Source organism: Candoia aspera, chromosome 7 (genome assembly GCF_035149785.1).
Source record: "Candoia aspera isolate rCanAsp1 chromosome 7, rCanAsp1.hap2, whole genome shotgun sequence".
Taxonomy (NCBI): domain Eukaryota; kingdom Metazoa; phylum Chordata; class Lepidosauria; order Squamata; family Boidae; genus Candoia; species Candoia aspera.
In genome coordinates this window covers 74,354,784-74,369,204 of record NC_086159.1, presented here as the reverse complement: position 1 = coordinate 74,369,204, position 14,421 = coordinate 74,354,784, and the positions used below count along the sequence as shown (strand labels likewise).

Below are 14,421 nucleotides of genomic sequence, written 5' to 3'. Positions count from 1 at the left end.
TGGCCCCCGCTTGATTTTGCTTGCTGGAAGTTGGCTGGGAAGGTCAAAAATGGCAATCACATGACCATGGGACACTGCAAAGGTTGTAAGTGCAAGGACTGGTCGTAAGTCAGTTTTTTCAGCACTGTCGTAAATCAAAACCCTCACTAAATGAATGGTCATTAAGCAAGGACTACCTGTACTTCACAATACCATTAAAGTTGAGATAAAATGAGGATAGACCTCAGCTATGCTGCCTTGAGCTCTCAGAGAGAATGTTGTGATACAAATACAATAAAAGAATAATGAATAATTTGTACATTTCCTCCATTCTCTTAACAGTATTGAAATTCAGGGGCTGAACTATACTGTTATCCTGAATTGCCACCATGGCTTGCAACATATGGACACAGAAGGTGCAAACTAGGGAAGATGCAGGCAAGCATCAAAAAAGGCAAGATGGCAGCTTTTATCACACATTTGCAGCAGCAATCTTGACTGTTTTGACCCCCAACCCACTTCACAGTTCCTTGAGGTCAACAAGGAAAAGATTATGCTATAAAAGAATCACACCCACAGAGCAACATGTCCATGAAAGGGTCAAATCCCCTCACAGTTGTTTCTCATCTTTCCCCATTGGTAGCTACAGTAATCATGGTTAGTCATCTTGTAAGATGATGATATTAGAGAACTAATCCACCTTTATCATGATACTGTGTTGATGACAATAACTCCTGGAGATACTGTGAGATAAACACGTGTAGCCTGTGTTGCTTAACCTACCTCTGTCATAACCATGTCCTGGCATTTCTTGACGTATTTGCCATCAGCCTTCACAATGGTGTGCAGGAAACGCAGATATTCAACATGGCGGCCATGTGTCTCAATGCAGTGGACAAAATGCTGCACCACCCGGTCACTAATTTCATTGCATATGTGGTAATTATTTGTGAATATGTGCCGCATGGTTTCGGACTCAAGAAGCTAATTTAAAAATGGAGAACAAAAAGCCATTTGTATGATAAAGTAAGTGGCATTTACCTGTAATTTTGACTAACGTGAAGAACCCAGTCACAACCCGAATGACCTCCTCTATCCTGTATCTTATTCTTGAAGTCCAGAGTTTAATCTTATTCAAAACTCCAGTTCTCAATATCCCCATCATGAACTGAAACTGGTTAAGAGAGAATCTTTGCAATAGTGGGACCCAAGTTATAGGACAATATCCCCAAACTGTAGTTAAGAGAGCAGACCTATTATTCTATTCTGAACTTTCTAATAAGAAAGGATAGCCATGGATTTTTAAATGCAAAATCATGCAGTCTTTTTGGATACAAATACTGTCACCTCAGTGAGAAGTTCAGCCACAAATTAAATACTGACCCCAGGGGTTAAGAATAAGTTGAGGTGCTTATGAAGAAGTATTTGGTTCTGAGGATTTCCACGACAGAAGTTCTGAAGAAACAGGTGAGCTAAGGTCATAATTTCATTCATCCTTTTGTCACTCTTCAGTTGTAGTAATTATGTTAAATGCGAGATGAACCAACAAAAGAAAAAAAATGGTAGACATTAATATTGATAGAGGCTATTTCACACATTACGTGTTTGGTAGTCAGTCAACATTTGAAAAGTCCATTGTAAACACTCCATGCCTGTTTCACGTGCATACATTCTCAAAGCAACCTTGCATTTTGCTTCTCATTTTAACATTTTCCCCTCCCACCTTCTCTTCTTCTAAAGTGACCTAAATGCAGATAATTGCATCCATAAACCTTCTCAGGATTAAAAATGCGATGCAAGAACAGATGTATCAACTTGTGAGCCATGAAGGTTCTCAGTTGATTTTGTGGCATGTCTTTATTTATGACAGCTATCTAACAGCCCTGTGTATATTATTTATGTATTGGCTAGATGTAGGGCCCATCTCTCATCCAAGAACTTGAGTACGGATGGCTCTTCATTTAATCCCATAGCAGAAAACAGTGAGGTTGGCTGGGCTAAAAGCTCATCCACTGAGTTTCCCTGGACTTCAATCTGGATGTCCCCAGACCTACTCAAAAGCCTTCCCCATTACACCATGCTGGCTGCCATTCTCCATCATTCAATGAGGCATTTCCTTCATGAGCAAAGCACCTCTCTGGACCTACTTTACAAGGTGTGAAGCTGCTATAACCGCACAGCTATTTAGAGGCCCTCGTGAGCTCCTCAGGTCATAGAGGACATGTGCAGAAGACACTTCCACCATGATAGCTGGTGAAGCAAAGAGAAAGCTCAGAAGGACCTCAAAGTGGTGGCAATGAGCTTTCCATCTCTGAATGATTTGTACAGGCCTATCATCTAACCAATTCTATTTTTCAACCTTTGAAGCAGGGATCTTCAAACTTTGTGATACCATTATAAAATGAATTGTTGCAACTCCCTTTAATATAAATAATCATTTAATTAGTTTTAAATTTGGGCTTTAATAACTAAATTTTAATCCATATATCAGATGAAACAGTGACAGAACCTTTCAACTTTTTATGTAATAAAACTGATTCATTGGAAACAAGAAAAAAAACCAGGTTCAGGGTCCAGTCTTCATTCAGTCATGTTAAAATATATCAATTATTATTGAAGTGGAAAAATTAATTACATTAATTGATGAAAAAGAATCTTGTTGAAGGATTCCAAAAAAAGCAATAGTGTTACATCTACAGGTGATCAAGTAATGCCTATATGTTCTTTTTAATGTCTTCTCATTACTACCATCATTGTATCCATATGTAAATGTAATTAATTAATTAATCCCTGATTGATCTTCCCAGGTGCTCACCCAAATTAGCTTTGGAAGAGGTGCTTCAGAATGTGCCGGAGCACCAATGCAGCATTTTCTGTGATTCATCAAAGCAGCTGCATCTTTTTCCAGCCACATGATCCTGAAACAAGATACGGCTGCTTAAATGAGTCACAGATGTGTTTGTCACACATTCTCAACCAAAACAGAACCATGGCACAGTCTTACTATTTAGAAAGCATTAAAAAGAATCACTTTTTTTCCTGAAAGACGCATTTCCAAAATAATGAGCAACTTGGGAAATTTTCACTTCATTTCTGCAAAAAAAGCCAAAGAGGTGTCTTAGAAAGTTATTTTCCTCTCTGCAAATCTTTTGACTATTTGTCTAGCTATTCTATGTCCAATAAGAGCCAAAAATAAAAAAAAAACCACATTCTAGTTTTAGTTAAGGACTCTTAAGAGATTTGAAAGTAAAAGTAACCTCAATTAATTATAATAATTTAACTATTTATATTAATTATAATTGCTAAATATATTCCATTATTACCTTCTCATAGGGTATCTGAAGAAGATCCAGCACAACACTGTGGGCTCCCATATTCTTAAGTAAGCGTTGCTGCTGATTTCGACATTTTTTATTTTGGATGCAGAGCCCCCGTAATCGGATCAAAATCTGGTGAAGAAAAGCGACACTTACTGGATATAAATTTTTTTTTAATTGTACAATTTCACTTTAATTAATATCTCAACATACCTCCATAACTATATTATAGTTGTTACTCTTATTGATATCAATCTGAGGTTTCTTACTCCCATCTTGGACTGGACTTAACATACTTGAATCCTATAATTTCAAGAAAGAGTTGCAAAGAAAAGTTTAAATTTCTTTAATTTAAAGAAATCACTTCCTCTTGTTGTGGCACCTGTTCTACTGAACAGCTTTCTCCCTGAGATCTGGAAGATTCTAACACTCCTGGCCTGCTGAAAATCTGGCTCTTCCTCCAGGGACTGGGCCATGACATTAGTTGAGCCCAACGTAGGTATAGCTGTGTTGTGACTTTGTTATGGTGCCCAGCTATTGTGTTATGGTTATTAACTAAGTTTGTATTTGTGTTTTGAGGTTTTATTTTATAAAAAAATAAAATACTGTATTTGTGAATTGTTGTTAGGCACCCAGGATTATGCATTTAAGATGGTGGCCATATAAATTATCTAAACAAATAAATATATTCAGAATACTGAATAGTAGGTTGCATTGTTTATTCTTTGCTCTTTAAGAGTAATCTTAGACAGAGCACTACAAATTAGTTTGTATGTTTTGCTTTCATCCTTCATGGAAAGGGCAATCCATTAAAAAAAGCCAAAGGAATCCAAAGAATCCCGAACTGTTTTTCATTCAGCAAGGTAGCTGAATTGCAATCAACCTACCAAACAATTCTGTGTACGTTGTGTTTCATTAAGTTCGGATATATAGTCAAGAGGCAACCAAAAGTTCCTGCATGAGTAAAATACAAGTGGCTTCAAGACAGTTAAAAAAAGAAAACACAACACCACATTTACTTGAAGAAATAATGGTATAACTTCCAGGATTTCTAGAGGAGATACTTTATTAGCTGTTGCCCAGTTTTAATGTCAGCCCCATTCAGTTATGTTTGTGGAAAAGGAGCATTTGGTTTGATTTGTTATGGTTTGATTGCTTTAATCTGGGCTACCTGTATGGCTGTACGTTTTAAACTATTTTTTACTGTTTTGTATTTGTCATCTGCCCAGCATTTATGGGAGTATGTGGCTATGATAAATTTAAGATAATAATGATAGTAATAACAACAACATAACAATGCTTGCAACACTTTTAAAGCCTAGGGAAATGAAAGTAGGAAGTGACATAGTGGACCAAGACCAAAAAGACTCACTTCGATTGGTTCATCGCTCCCTTTTGTTTGATTTTCACCCAATACTCCATTTTCATAATTACTGCTTTTTTCGACCCAAAGTTCCGATTTTTCTACAGTCAGCCTTAGCTGGTCAAGGTCAGTTTTAATTTGCTTGTAACTGTCCACGTCTTGGTTCGACACCAGCAACTGCACCTGTAAAATATTCGGAATTCAGCAAGAGTTTAATTGCATAACAGCAGCTATTGAAGTGTAGATGTTTTGCCCTAAAGTTCTATTCATCTGCATGTGATGTAGTGTTAGGAAAGTGATGCTTTTCCAAATGCTTTGAAAAAATACATTTTAGACATCTGGAGAAATGAAAAAAAATGAAAATGATTTCATATTAAACCACATTGTTCTATGTTGTTAGTCACTGATGAGTATAATATAATAAAAACAGTATTTTGTTTTCTCCTGCTTTTGATGAATAAAAGAATATGCTATTTTCCCTTCAACTAATTTGCTGATATACATCCAAATCTCTTCTTGAACATTTGGAGTTATTTTCCAGGTAATGCATAAGTGTGTAAATTTAACTGTAAAGACATGCTCATTATTCGTTTTCTGACAAGGTGACTACAAGATCTTCAAAAGACTGCCATCATCAGTTTCTATATTGTTATCATAAGCAAAACTGACTGAAAGGCTGTTGGCTTACAAAAATTATCAGCAAAGATGTGGTCAATCTAGATTCGAAACTTACATCTACATCAGCCCTGAAGTTCAGTAGAAATCAGTATAAAATACAATGAAAGTGTTCCTTCACTATTGAGGACTATATTATTTGGAGGAGAAAAAAGAGAAGGTTATCACTACTCTTAAATCAAAATTACAGATTGGTTTTCCCTGCAGTATAGTCTGTCACTTGTTACAGAACTAATACACGTCTCCCTATTTTAAGTTTCTTCCAAAATACTGGATACCAACAGAATTAAAAATCTGCAAAACAGCAAGATGAATTGTTCAACCTACATAAATTATGTCATTCAACCTAGGTTTATGGTAACACATTAACCTAGCTGATAAATGAAATAAGAGTGTTACATCACTCATTTTATTTTGCACCATTTATTCAGAATTATGTAAATTGGGTCTATTGTGGCTATTCGGGGGAAAACCAGAACCTGCACAAAGGGGTCTCTGGAGAGATGGGGCAAAAAAAAGTCAAGATGCTGGTTACGACTGTGTGATCAAACCCTGAAGGGCTCAGATTGCACAGTTGGGACCACCATTGTTATTGTTTTGCCTATTTTTACAGACACCCTTGAAAGAAAGGAAACCCAGAATGCCCTATTTCATGGGAACTCCAGTTTGCTATCTGAAATTTCATAATATTTTGCCCACATATTAGAAAGAATAACTATAGCAGCAAGGTAAAGGTAAAAGTTTCCCTTGACGTAAAGTCCAGTCGTGTCCGACTCTAGGGGGCGGTGCTCATCTCCGTTTCTAAGCCTTGGAGCCGGCGTTGTCCGTAGACATTTTCCGGGTCATGTGGCCAGTATGACGACACGGAACGCCGTTACCTTCCCGCCGAAGCGGTACCTATTGATCTACTCACATAGCAGCAAGAGACGTACTTTAAAAACAATGCCCAAAGAGCTGAGATTATCAGGAAATTGAACACTGTAGCCAATTCCCACATTCTGCAGTTTGGTTTTATTTTGTTGAATTCCCACAGAACCACCGCCTAGAGTGCCTTGCAACTATTTCCCACTATTATCTATGGCTAGATCAGTTTATGAAACATTTCTTTCCTCCACAAAAACATCTTAGCTGCTCGGCTGTCTCTTAATAGGGACAGCTACTGTTGATGCCCCTACCTTAACTAGACCCATTTCAGTAGCTGCTAGAAGGTCAGCAACCAACAAAATGTTGAAAAATAATACCTACCCTATGCATAGCTACAGAGGACTATGGAGACAGCCTTGAAGAAGATATGTGGCAGCCATTAGAAAAATATGAACTTATCCCAAAAAGACAGGAAAGAGTGAGGAAGAAACTCAATGATTGCTCCATCTTGACTCTTTTTGGTATAAGATGGAAGGAAAGAGAAACACTGTCAGGCTTTCAAGGTTGATGTTAGCCTGGTCAGGAAACAGATACAAAAAATACTAACTATCAGTAACTGTACTGATAGAGGCTATAATAATAGAGTCTCAAGAGCCAATCTTGAGTTTCTTCCTCACCTTCTCCTGTCTTTCTGGGCTAAGTTCATGTTTCCCTAGCAACTACTGCATACCTTCAAGATTATCTGTACTCCTCTACAGTCACTAATACAAATTCAGAAGAAGGAAACAACACTGTAAATGGGAATGTTACAAGGCTCTCCTTTTCTCTGCTGAAAAAGAACATCTGACCAGACCTGAAAGAGCAGTTTTGATTCACCAGGTAAAGAAAATGCACAAACCTTACTGCATTATAGTAAGCTTGCAGATGTTCATCCCTTGTAACAACTGAAAGATAGGTTTATTGTAATATACTAAACTACAGCACCCAGACACATTCTGGTGGGATGTACCTGCTTAAACGCTTGCAGAACTTCTGCTCGCTGACTGAAGTGTTTAAACAACAATTGCAGGGCTCCTGAAAGCAAAGGTGGGTAATCGTGCATTATAAGATGAATGAGGACTCGCAAAAACGTCCTGCCCCCTTCATCATCTAGTTGTACAGCATTCTTTTCTTTTCTGCATAAAAAAGAAAATCCAGTGATAATAAAGCATTCAACATTAAGCCTACTTAGATGGAACATTTTGAAGAGAGTGTTCATTCTGACATGAGCCTCACTTGACCTTCACTCAAAGGTTGAGGAGCAATCATCTGATTGGATTCTTGGAGTCTTGGTCCTTTCTCCTTCTCATCATGGGAACAAAATGAGGAATAACAAAAAACCAGGAAGTCCATCTGTTTAATATGCTAGGTTCCACATTTGCCTAAAACTAAGAAATCAAGTACTAGAACCCAGCATCCTATTGACTACAGATCTCACTTAACCCTCAGATGGTTAAGGTGCTGGGCTAGAAACCAGGAGACTGTGAGTTCTAGTCCCACCTTAGGCACGAAAGCCAGCTGGGTGACCCTGGGCCAGTCCTTCTCTCTCAGCCCAACTCACCTCACAGGGTTGTTATTGTGGGGAAAATAGGAGGAGGAAGGAGTATTAGGTATTTTCGCCACCTTGAGTTATTTATTAAAAAAATAATCAAGGCGAGATAAAAATAAAATTAAAAAAAATAATAAAATGTCAGGTTTCTTTCCTGAGCCTGTGCAATTGGTCAAACTAAGTTGCTGTTTTAGATACTTCCTTCCCCTGGAAAGCTTGGTATCACCTGAGAATCTTTGCCTTTGAATCTTCTCAGCTTTGCCTACTTGGTCTATGACCAAGACCGTACAATATGTCTTAACAATTGAAGTTCAGGCACATAGCAGGAACCAGAACTGAAAACAAATTTGGTCCACTGCTATTATTTATGAGTAATTTGTGGATCTGAAAAAGTTGTAGTAGTGAATTTGCAGTGATCTCAAGCTGTGTAACTTACTACCAGGGATACCATAATTAGTGTGCAGTGAGCCATCTCAAATGCTTCTGGTCAACCAGAAACAACTGGGCTTCTGAGCTTGACCAAAGGCCATTAGAGGTCTGTAAAACATTCTGAAGATCAGAAATTCTGCTATAGAGAAATGGGAGTACATTGATAAACTGTCCAGAGAAAATATAAAGATTAATTAAAAGTACTAGTTAGCCCTACAGAGCAAGACAATGGAAAGCAGTTGGTCAAGCAAAACATCAGATTGAAGGTATGGGCTTACCTGCCAGCAAACATAGTTTCTGCTTCTGCAGCAATTTCATCTATATCAGGAACAGCTGCTACAACAGAAGATTGTGTAGAGTCAACACTACAAAAGCCATCATCCTTCTTTCCTAATTTTGTGCTAGAAAGAATTGATCAGCAGCAACTGGTATGACACAGAAAAGATTAATGATGCTTTAACATCTATAGGCAATCCGCTCATATGGTCCATAAGAAAAATTTTACAATCCATAGTCAGGGTCCATCAAACCCAATAGCACAAACTGTGCGCAAGATCTGAAATCTTCAGACCTCTTTATCAGGCAAAATGTAACAAAAAATAAATGGAGGGAGGGGAAAAAAAACACCTGATCTTGAAATCATGAGATGGAAAGGGTCATGAATAAAGGAACAAAACTCCTGAACAATCTAAGAATTTTCCAGATTATTTATTTATTTATCTATCAAATTTGTAACTGCTGATCTCCTTCGAGCGGAGGAACTCTGGGCAGTTTACAATATAAAACAATAAATATATAATAAAATTTCAATATAAAACACATTATAAAACAATTTCACAGAGCTACCAAATATAATAAAATCCAGATGGCTGTGGTCTCATTCAGTCATTGTATATGAGGGGCACTTCAAGGTACTAGCGAGCCCCAAGTATGACTATTCTCCTCCCTGCCCCAAGCCCGGTGGCAGAGCCAGGTCTTCAACTTCCTCCGGAAGGCTAGGAGTGATGGGGCTAATCTCACCTCCAGGGGCAAGATGTTCCAGAGGGTGGGTGCTACTGCAGAGCAGGCCCGCCTCCTGGACCCTGCCAGATGGAATTCTCTTGCAGACAGGGTCCGCAGCATGCCCCCTCTGTAGGATTGGGTGGGGCGGGCAGATGTAACGGAGAAGAGGCAGTCCCTCAGGTAGCCTGGCCCCATGCCATGTAGGGCTTTAAAGGTGATAACCAACACTTTGAATTGGACCTGGAAGCAGACTGGTATCCCATGCAGCTCATGTAGCAAAGGTGTTATGTGCGCCCTTCTAGGGGCACCAAAATGCCATAATGCTAACTTTCTCAAGGTTCTCTGCAGTACATGCTTCTTTTCAACACTTAGAACCTTTCCCCATTTTACCTAAAACATGGTACAAATATGCCCTGACTACTGCAGCTATGCAGCACTTCACACTGGATTTCCAAAAGGTGTTTCAAAGCACATCCATAACATCTACCAACAACACATTAAAGTAGCAATATCACTTCCTAGATTTTCAGGAATCCAGAAAAAGACTCCAGTCCTACGCTATTGCAGACAGGTGCTATATTCACACTCCTGCACACTGAAACATTTTTTTTAGAGATCAAATCTAAGGGCTTCACAGTTCTACCAGCAACATCTTTTTTTCTACTGTGTCCCCATGGTATCTTTTTTGCCTTGTCTCCACCCCATGACCCAGACAGGCTTAAGGTCCTTAGCTATATCAGCTATAGGTCCTTAGCTATAGGTCCTTAGCTATATCATAATTTTGCTATAGGTCCTTAGCTATATCATAATTTTGTATCAGCTTTCAGCCTAAGAAGGGAAGGTGTGCAGATTTTTTTCCCTATCATTCATGTCCCATCTAAAGACAATCTCAAGGTATGTAAAATCTGTTAGGCTTTGTCAACCATGGCAGAAATGCCTGCAGGGACTGGAAAAAGAACTAATAAAGGCAGGACAGGAATCAGCAGTGGACAGAACAAACGTCACGCTGACAGAGCTTTCAGCCAACTGAAGAATGTATGGAGCAAAATCCAACTCAGCAATGAAGAAAAGCCGGGGGGGTGGCGGGGTTGCAAGATCCCATTTTTTTGTCAAAATGACAAGAGCAGCGTTGCACCACAAGCTCTGCCCCTTTCATTCCTCCATGTGATATCATGATGTGTGTACAAAAGGGGTGGACCTTGGACCACAACATGCAATGCTGCCTTTCCATCTATCGGATGCCTTGAGAAAGGCCCTAGTTTAGAAAGAAATTATTGCTACTTTGATTTGTTCTGTTTTACCTGAGGTGACAGTTGATGAGTCGGGTGGAGATGCTACGGAATTATCAACATTTTCATTGCTCTCTCCAAATTCCTTCTTGTAAATAGACAGCATATAGGATATTCTGTAGTCAAGTCGAACACTAAGAATAAACTGTATGACATAAACAGACCTCTGAGCCTCTTTTTCAGCAACGTGTGAAGATCATTTGTTTATGAAATCAAAGTTGCTATGACTGCATTAAAATATATTTAATAATGAAATACAGCATTTATCATTTCAACCATTAAACTTTTTAAACCCTTCATCTTTGAATGTTTGAAAAATAGTCCTTATTATTTCCAGTATTGTTAACCAAAATAGTGTTAAGTCAAATCTTCTGTTGGGCAGATAAAAAACTGGGCACAGGAATTCTGATTTTAATCCAGATTGATAGCTGGAGAAATGACTCTTCCCTAAATCTTCATATATATTGCTTGGGGTGAAACACAAGGCCTCCTGAGTGGATTTAGGCTCCCCTTTTCACCTCCATCTTGCATTTAATCATCTCCAGAAAATCTCCCTAACTCAGCAAAGATCTTTAGAGTCTTACGGAGGGGGTGGGGAGGAAAAAGGAAAATACAAAAATGTTGTTTTTCCTTTTTCTACTAATGGCCAAAATCCCTGCAACAGAAAGGTTAAGTAAACTACATTTAGTCCTTTTCCCAGAATGTAAGTAATAGAGGGAGACTTTTACCTGTAAAATCTCAATAATTTTTAACTTGGTATCCATCACAGTGACATCTTCATTCTCCACAATGTTGGCTTGTTTGCTTCGGTGGACGCTTGGGGGAATATCAGGTGAAGAGATAGGGAAGATAGAACCTCTGCTGAGAACCATTTGAGTCATCATCTCTCCCACACCATGAATCGTTCTCATAACATTGTTTCCTGGGAATAAGAAAGATAAAAAGGGAAACTCTGATAGGCAACAGGGAGGCTGGATGTCGTGAGATTGACTTAAAGAAAAACAGTAATAAAGTAAGTTCTCCTGAACTGAACTCAGATTCTAGTGACATCATGGACACATCCATTCAGTTTCCCTGGGCAGCAATGTGGCTGTGGTTTACATTCTTTTGGGATGGGTTTCAACTTCCTAATCTAGTTTATAGCTGGGTAGGTCCAACCCTGCTTAGCATTTTGTGATCAGCTCAGGTTGTCTAAGGTGTCACTACATGCTCCAGGTGTAGTCAATAGTGAATTATACTTAATGTTTAAAATATATGGGTCTGCTCACATCTACAAAGAGCAAAATGATCAAATGTTTGTGCTTGGCTTACTAGCTGAGTAAAATCAAGACATCTCTTCATGCCTCTGAAAAGTCTCATCTTTCTGCATTCTTTTAGAATGGGATGTGCTTAAAAATCTGTCCAAGAAATCAATGTGCCTATAAGTTCCACATTGTCTATCCTTCTCTTAATGGAAATATGCTAACCGAGAACAAATCTAGACCATCACAAAAGACACACTCTTCCAGGCAATGTTATGTTAAACATTAGCCAAGTCTTTTCTTTGATATGCTAATTCTTAATTGAACAAATTTTGTTTTCCATAAAAAGTGTTAAAAGATATAACTGCTCCATCAGCACTGCTGTATGAACATATATACCCAGCAGTTGCTCTGTCAAAACTGGGATGGGAAAATCCGCTTTCCAGATGCTGATCTCAACTTCCATCAACAATGACCATTTAGTTGCCAAGCATGGCAGAAAACTATAGTTCAGTAACATCAGGAAAGCCTCAGGTTTCCCAGCCCTCTTCTACTTAAAAAAATCTTTCTGACTTGCTACCTGATATTCTTTTAAGTGCAGATGCCAAAAACTATCTGAAAGCATGATCTGTATCACTGAATGATGGCCATGCCAAAGAGTATTAATTCTCAATCATTTCAGTGAGGCTCATTTATAAAACATTACGATGTCGAAGTTTCCTTTGGAGTATCTCCTGTAAAGCTAAACCTTACCTTTAACACAAGTAAATAAATGGGGCAGAAACACCTATTCTGAGCCTCTAACAACTTCACAACTCAATAAAATTTGTCAGATAAAAATGATACTCTTACTAATTCTTCCCATAAGAATAATAGAAAGAGACATTAAAGAAAAGTACTTAAATTAACAGTTAAGAAGAAATTAAATTAAGCGGGATTAAATTCTTTCTATTTAAACATTGTAATTTTACACAGCATTGAATTAATGCAGCTGGGAAGAGTTTTAACAGGGAAACAAAACAATTTAATTTTAGCATTTACAGTTGAAATAGGTTATGACACAAGATCTAGTTTATATCAATCAAGAAGAGCAAAAGTCATAAGCACATCAGCTTTAGATAAGAACTTTAAGAAATTGCAAGAGCAAGGCAATTATATTTCGAATTAACATGGAGCAGGTGTTGAAAAAAGCTACTGGAGTGAAACAGAAATTGCAATTATGGTGATTACAGGGTGTTTTTCCCCCCACTTCCCCAAAAGGAACCTGGAAATTTTTGCAGAACAAGAATTACCAAAGTGTTAAAAGTGCTATTCAGCATTTGAAAAGTAAAGAGTGAAAGACAAGAATTCCAACTGAGTGCTAGCTGAGCACAGAAGATGTTGCTATCCAGAGGTGTGGTAGGATATAGTCAAAAAAGTCAAGATGTCAGCCACAAGAGTGCCATCAAAGCTTATGTGACACACACAAAAAAAATGGTCACACTGCTGTAGCCACCATCTCTTCTTTTACCAGACCCTGCAGACACCACTATTATGGAAATATCCATTACATGCAAAGTCATCCATCGCATTAAGATTTATACTCAATATATTAAATATAATGGAAAATAAAAGAGTATCATGAAATCAATTTTCATTTCAATTTTCTTTTAATTTTCTTCTACGTGTTGTCACAAAGCCAGTCATAAAAGTTGATAACTTGAAAAGAAATCCTTTTTGCTGCACTGTGATCTAGAAAGTGGTTTAGACGTTATTTTGTCATTATTTTTTGACCGATGTGATTTTATATCCTGCCTTCAGCAAGTAGCTGACACAGCTAAGGAACTTCATCTAGAAGTTTTCTCATTCTTTAAATTTCTCCCTGGCAATGACAATCTTGAATCTTTCCTTATACAAGGGCCACCATATCTGGATTGCAAAATTCCAGATGCTCTAGATCATAGGAATATAGAAACTTCTAACTCTGATGATTGTCCAGATTTTTGCAGCCCAGCTATGATAGCACTATGGAAGTAAGGTAAAGGTAAAGGTTTCCCTTGACATTAAGTCCAGTTGTGTCCGACTCTAGGGGGCGGTGCTCATCTCCGTTTCAAAGCCAAAGAGCCAGTGTTTGTCCGTAGACACTTCCGTGGTCATGTGGCTGGCATGACTAAACAGAACGCCGTTACCTGCCCACCAAAGCGGTACCTATTAATCTACTCAGATTTGCATGTTTTCGAACTGCTAGGTCGGCAGGAGCTGGGACTAGCAACGGGAGCTCACCCCGTCATGCGGATTCGAACCGCCGACCTTCCGATCGGCAAGCTCAGCAGCTCATTATTCAGTGAATGGTTCAACACTGAGCAAGGAGTAAGAAAAGGACTGAGGTATTCCCTTGGTTAATTCATGTATTTATGGATGACTTTATAAGGAATTATTGTTTTGACTTTAGAGGTATGTTGGTTGGAGATGTCAAAGTGCATGTTTTTTGTATGTTGGCTATAGAGCAGTTAAACTGAAATGCAGTTTCTCACACAATATCACTCTGCTGCACTATATTCTGCTTAACATATTGTTGGAAATAAATGTTAACTAGCTGTAACTATCATTCATTTACCACTATGCAGCAAAAATAAACATGCAGGTGATGACAGTAATTTAACTTGACTACAGACTGGCAAGCATTCAGATGGGA

The 14,421-nt window shown here is 38.3% G+C and overlaps 1 protein-coding gene across 2 annotated transcripts in view; it reads right to left on the bottom strand.

The window, feature by feature from the left end:
• ITPR2 (inositol 1,4,5-trisphosphate receptor type 2) overlaps positions 1-14,421 on the bottom strand; it is a 233,566-nt gene that overhangs the window by 132,721 nt on the left and 86,424 nt on the right. Inside the window, exons 22-30 of one of the 2 annotated variants that reach the window (XM_063308132.1) lie at positions 11,235-11,428; positions 10,519-10,651; positions 8,494-8,551; positions 7,208-7,373; positions 4,669-4,842; positions 3,510-3,599; positions 3,303-3,428; positions 1,363-1,485; positions 763-963 (exon numbers count right to left, since the gene is read on the bottom strand). In XM_063308132.1, the coding sequence (XP_063164202.1) occupies positions 763-963; positions 1,363-1,485; positions 3,303-3,428; positions 3,510-3,599; positions 4,669-4,842; positions 7,208-7,373; positions 8,494-8,551; positions 10,519-10,651; positions 11,235-11,428 (1,265 nt within the window). The remainder of the gene's footprint in view (positions 1-762; positions 964-1,362; positions 1,486-3,302; positions 3,429-3,509; positions 3,600-4,668; positions 4,843-7,207; positions 7,374-8,493; positions 8,552-10,518; positions 10,652-11,234; positions 11,429-14,421) is intronic. The other variant, XM_063308133.1, reaches the window with a different exon arrangement.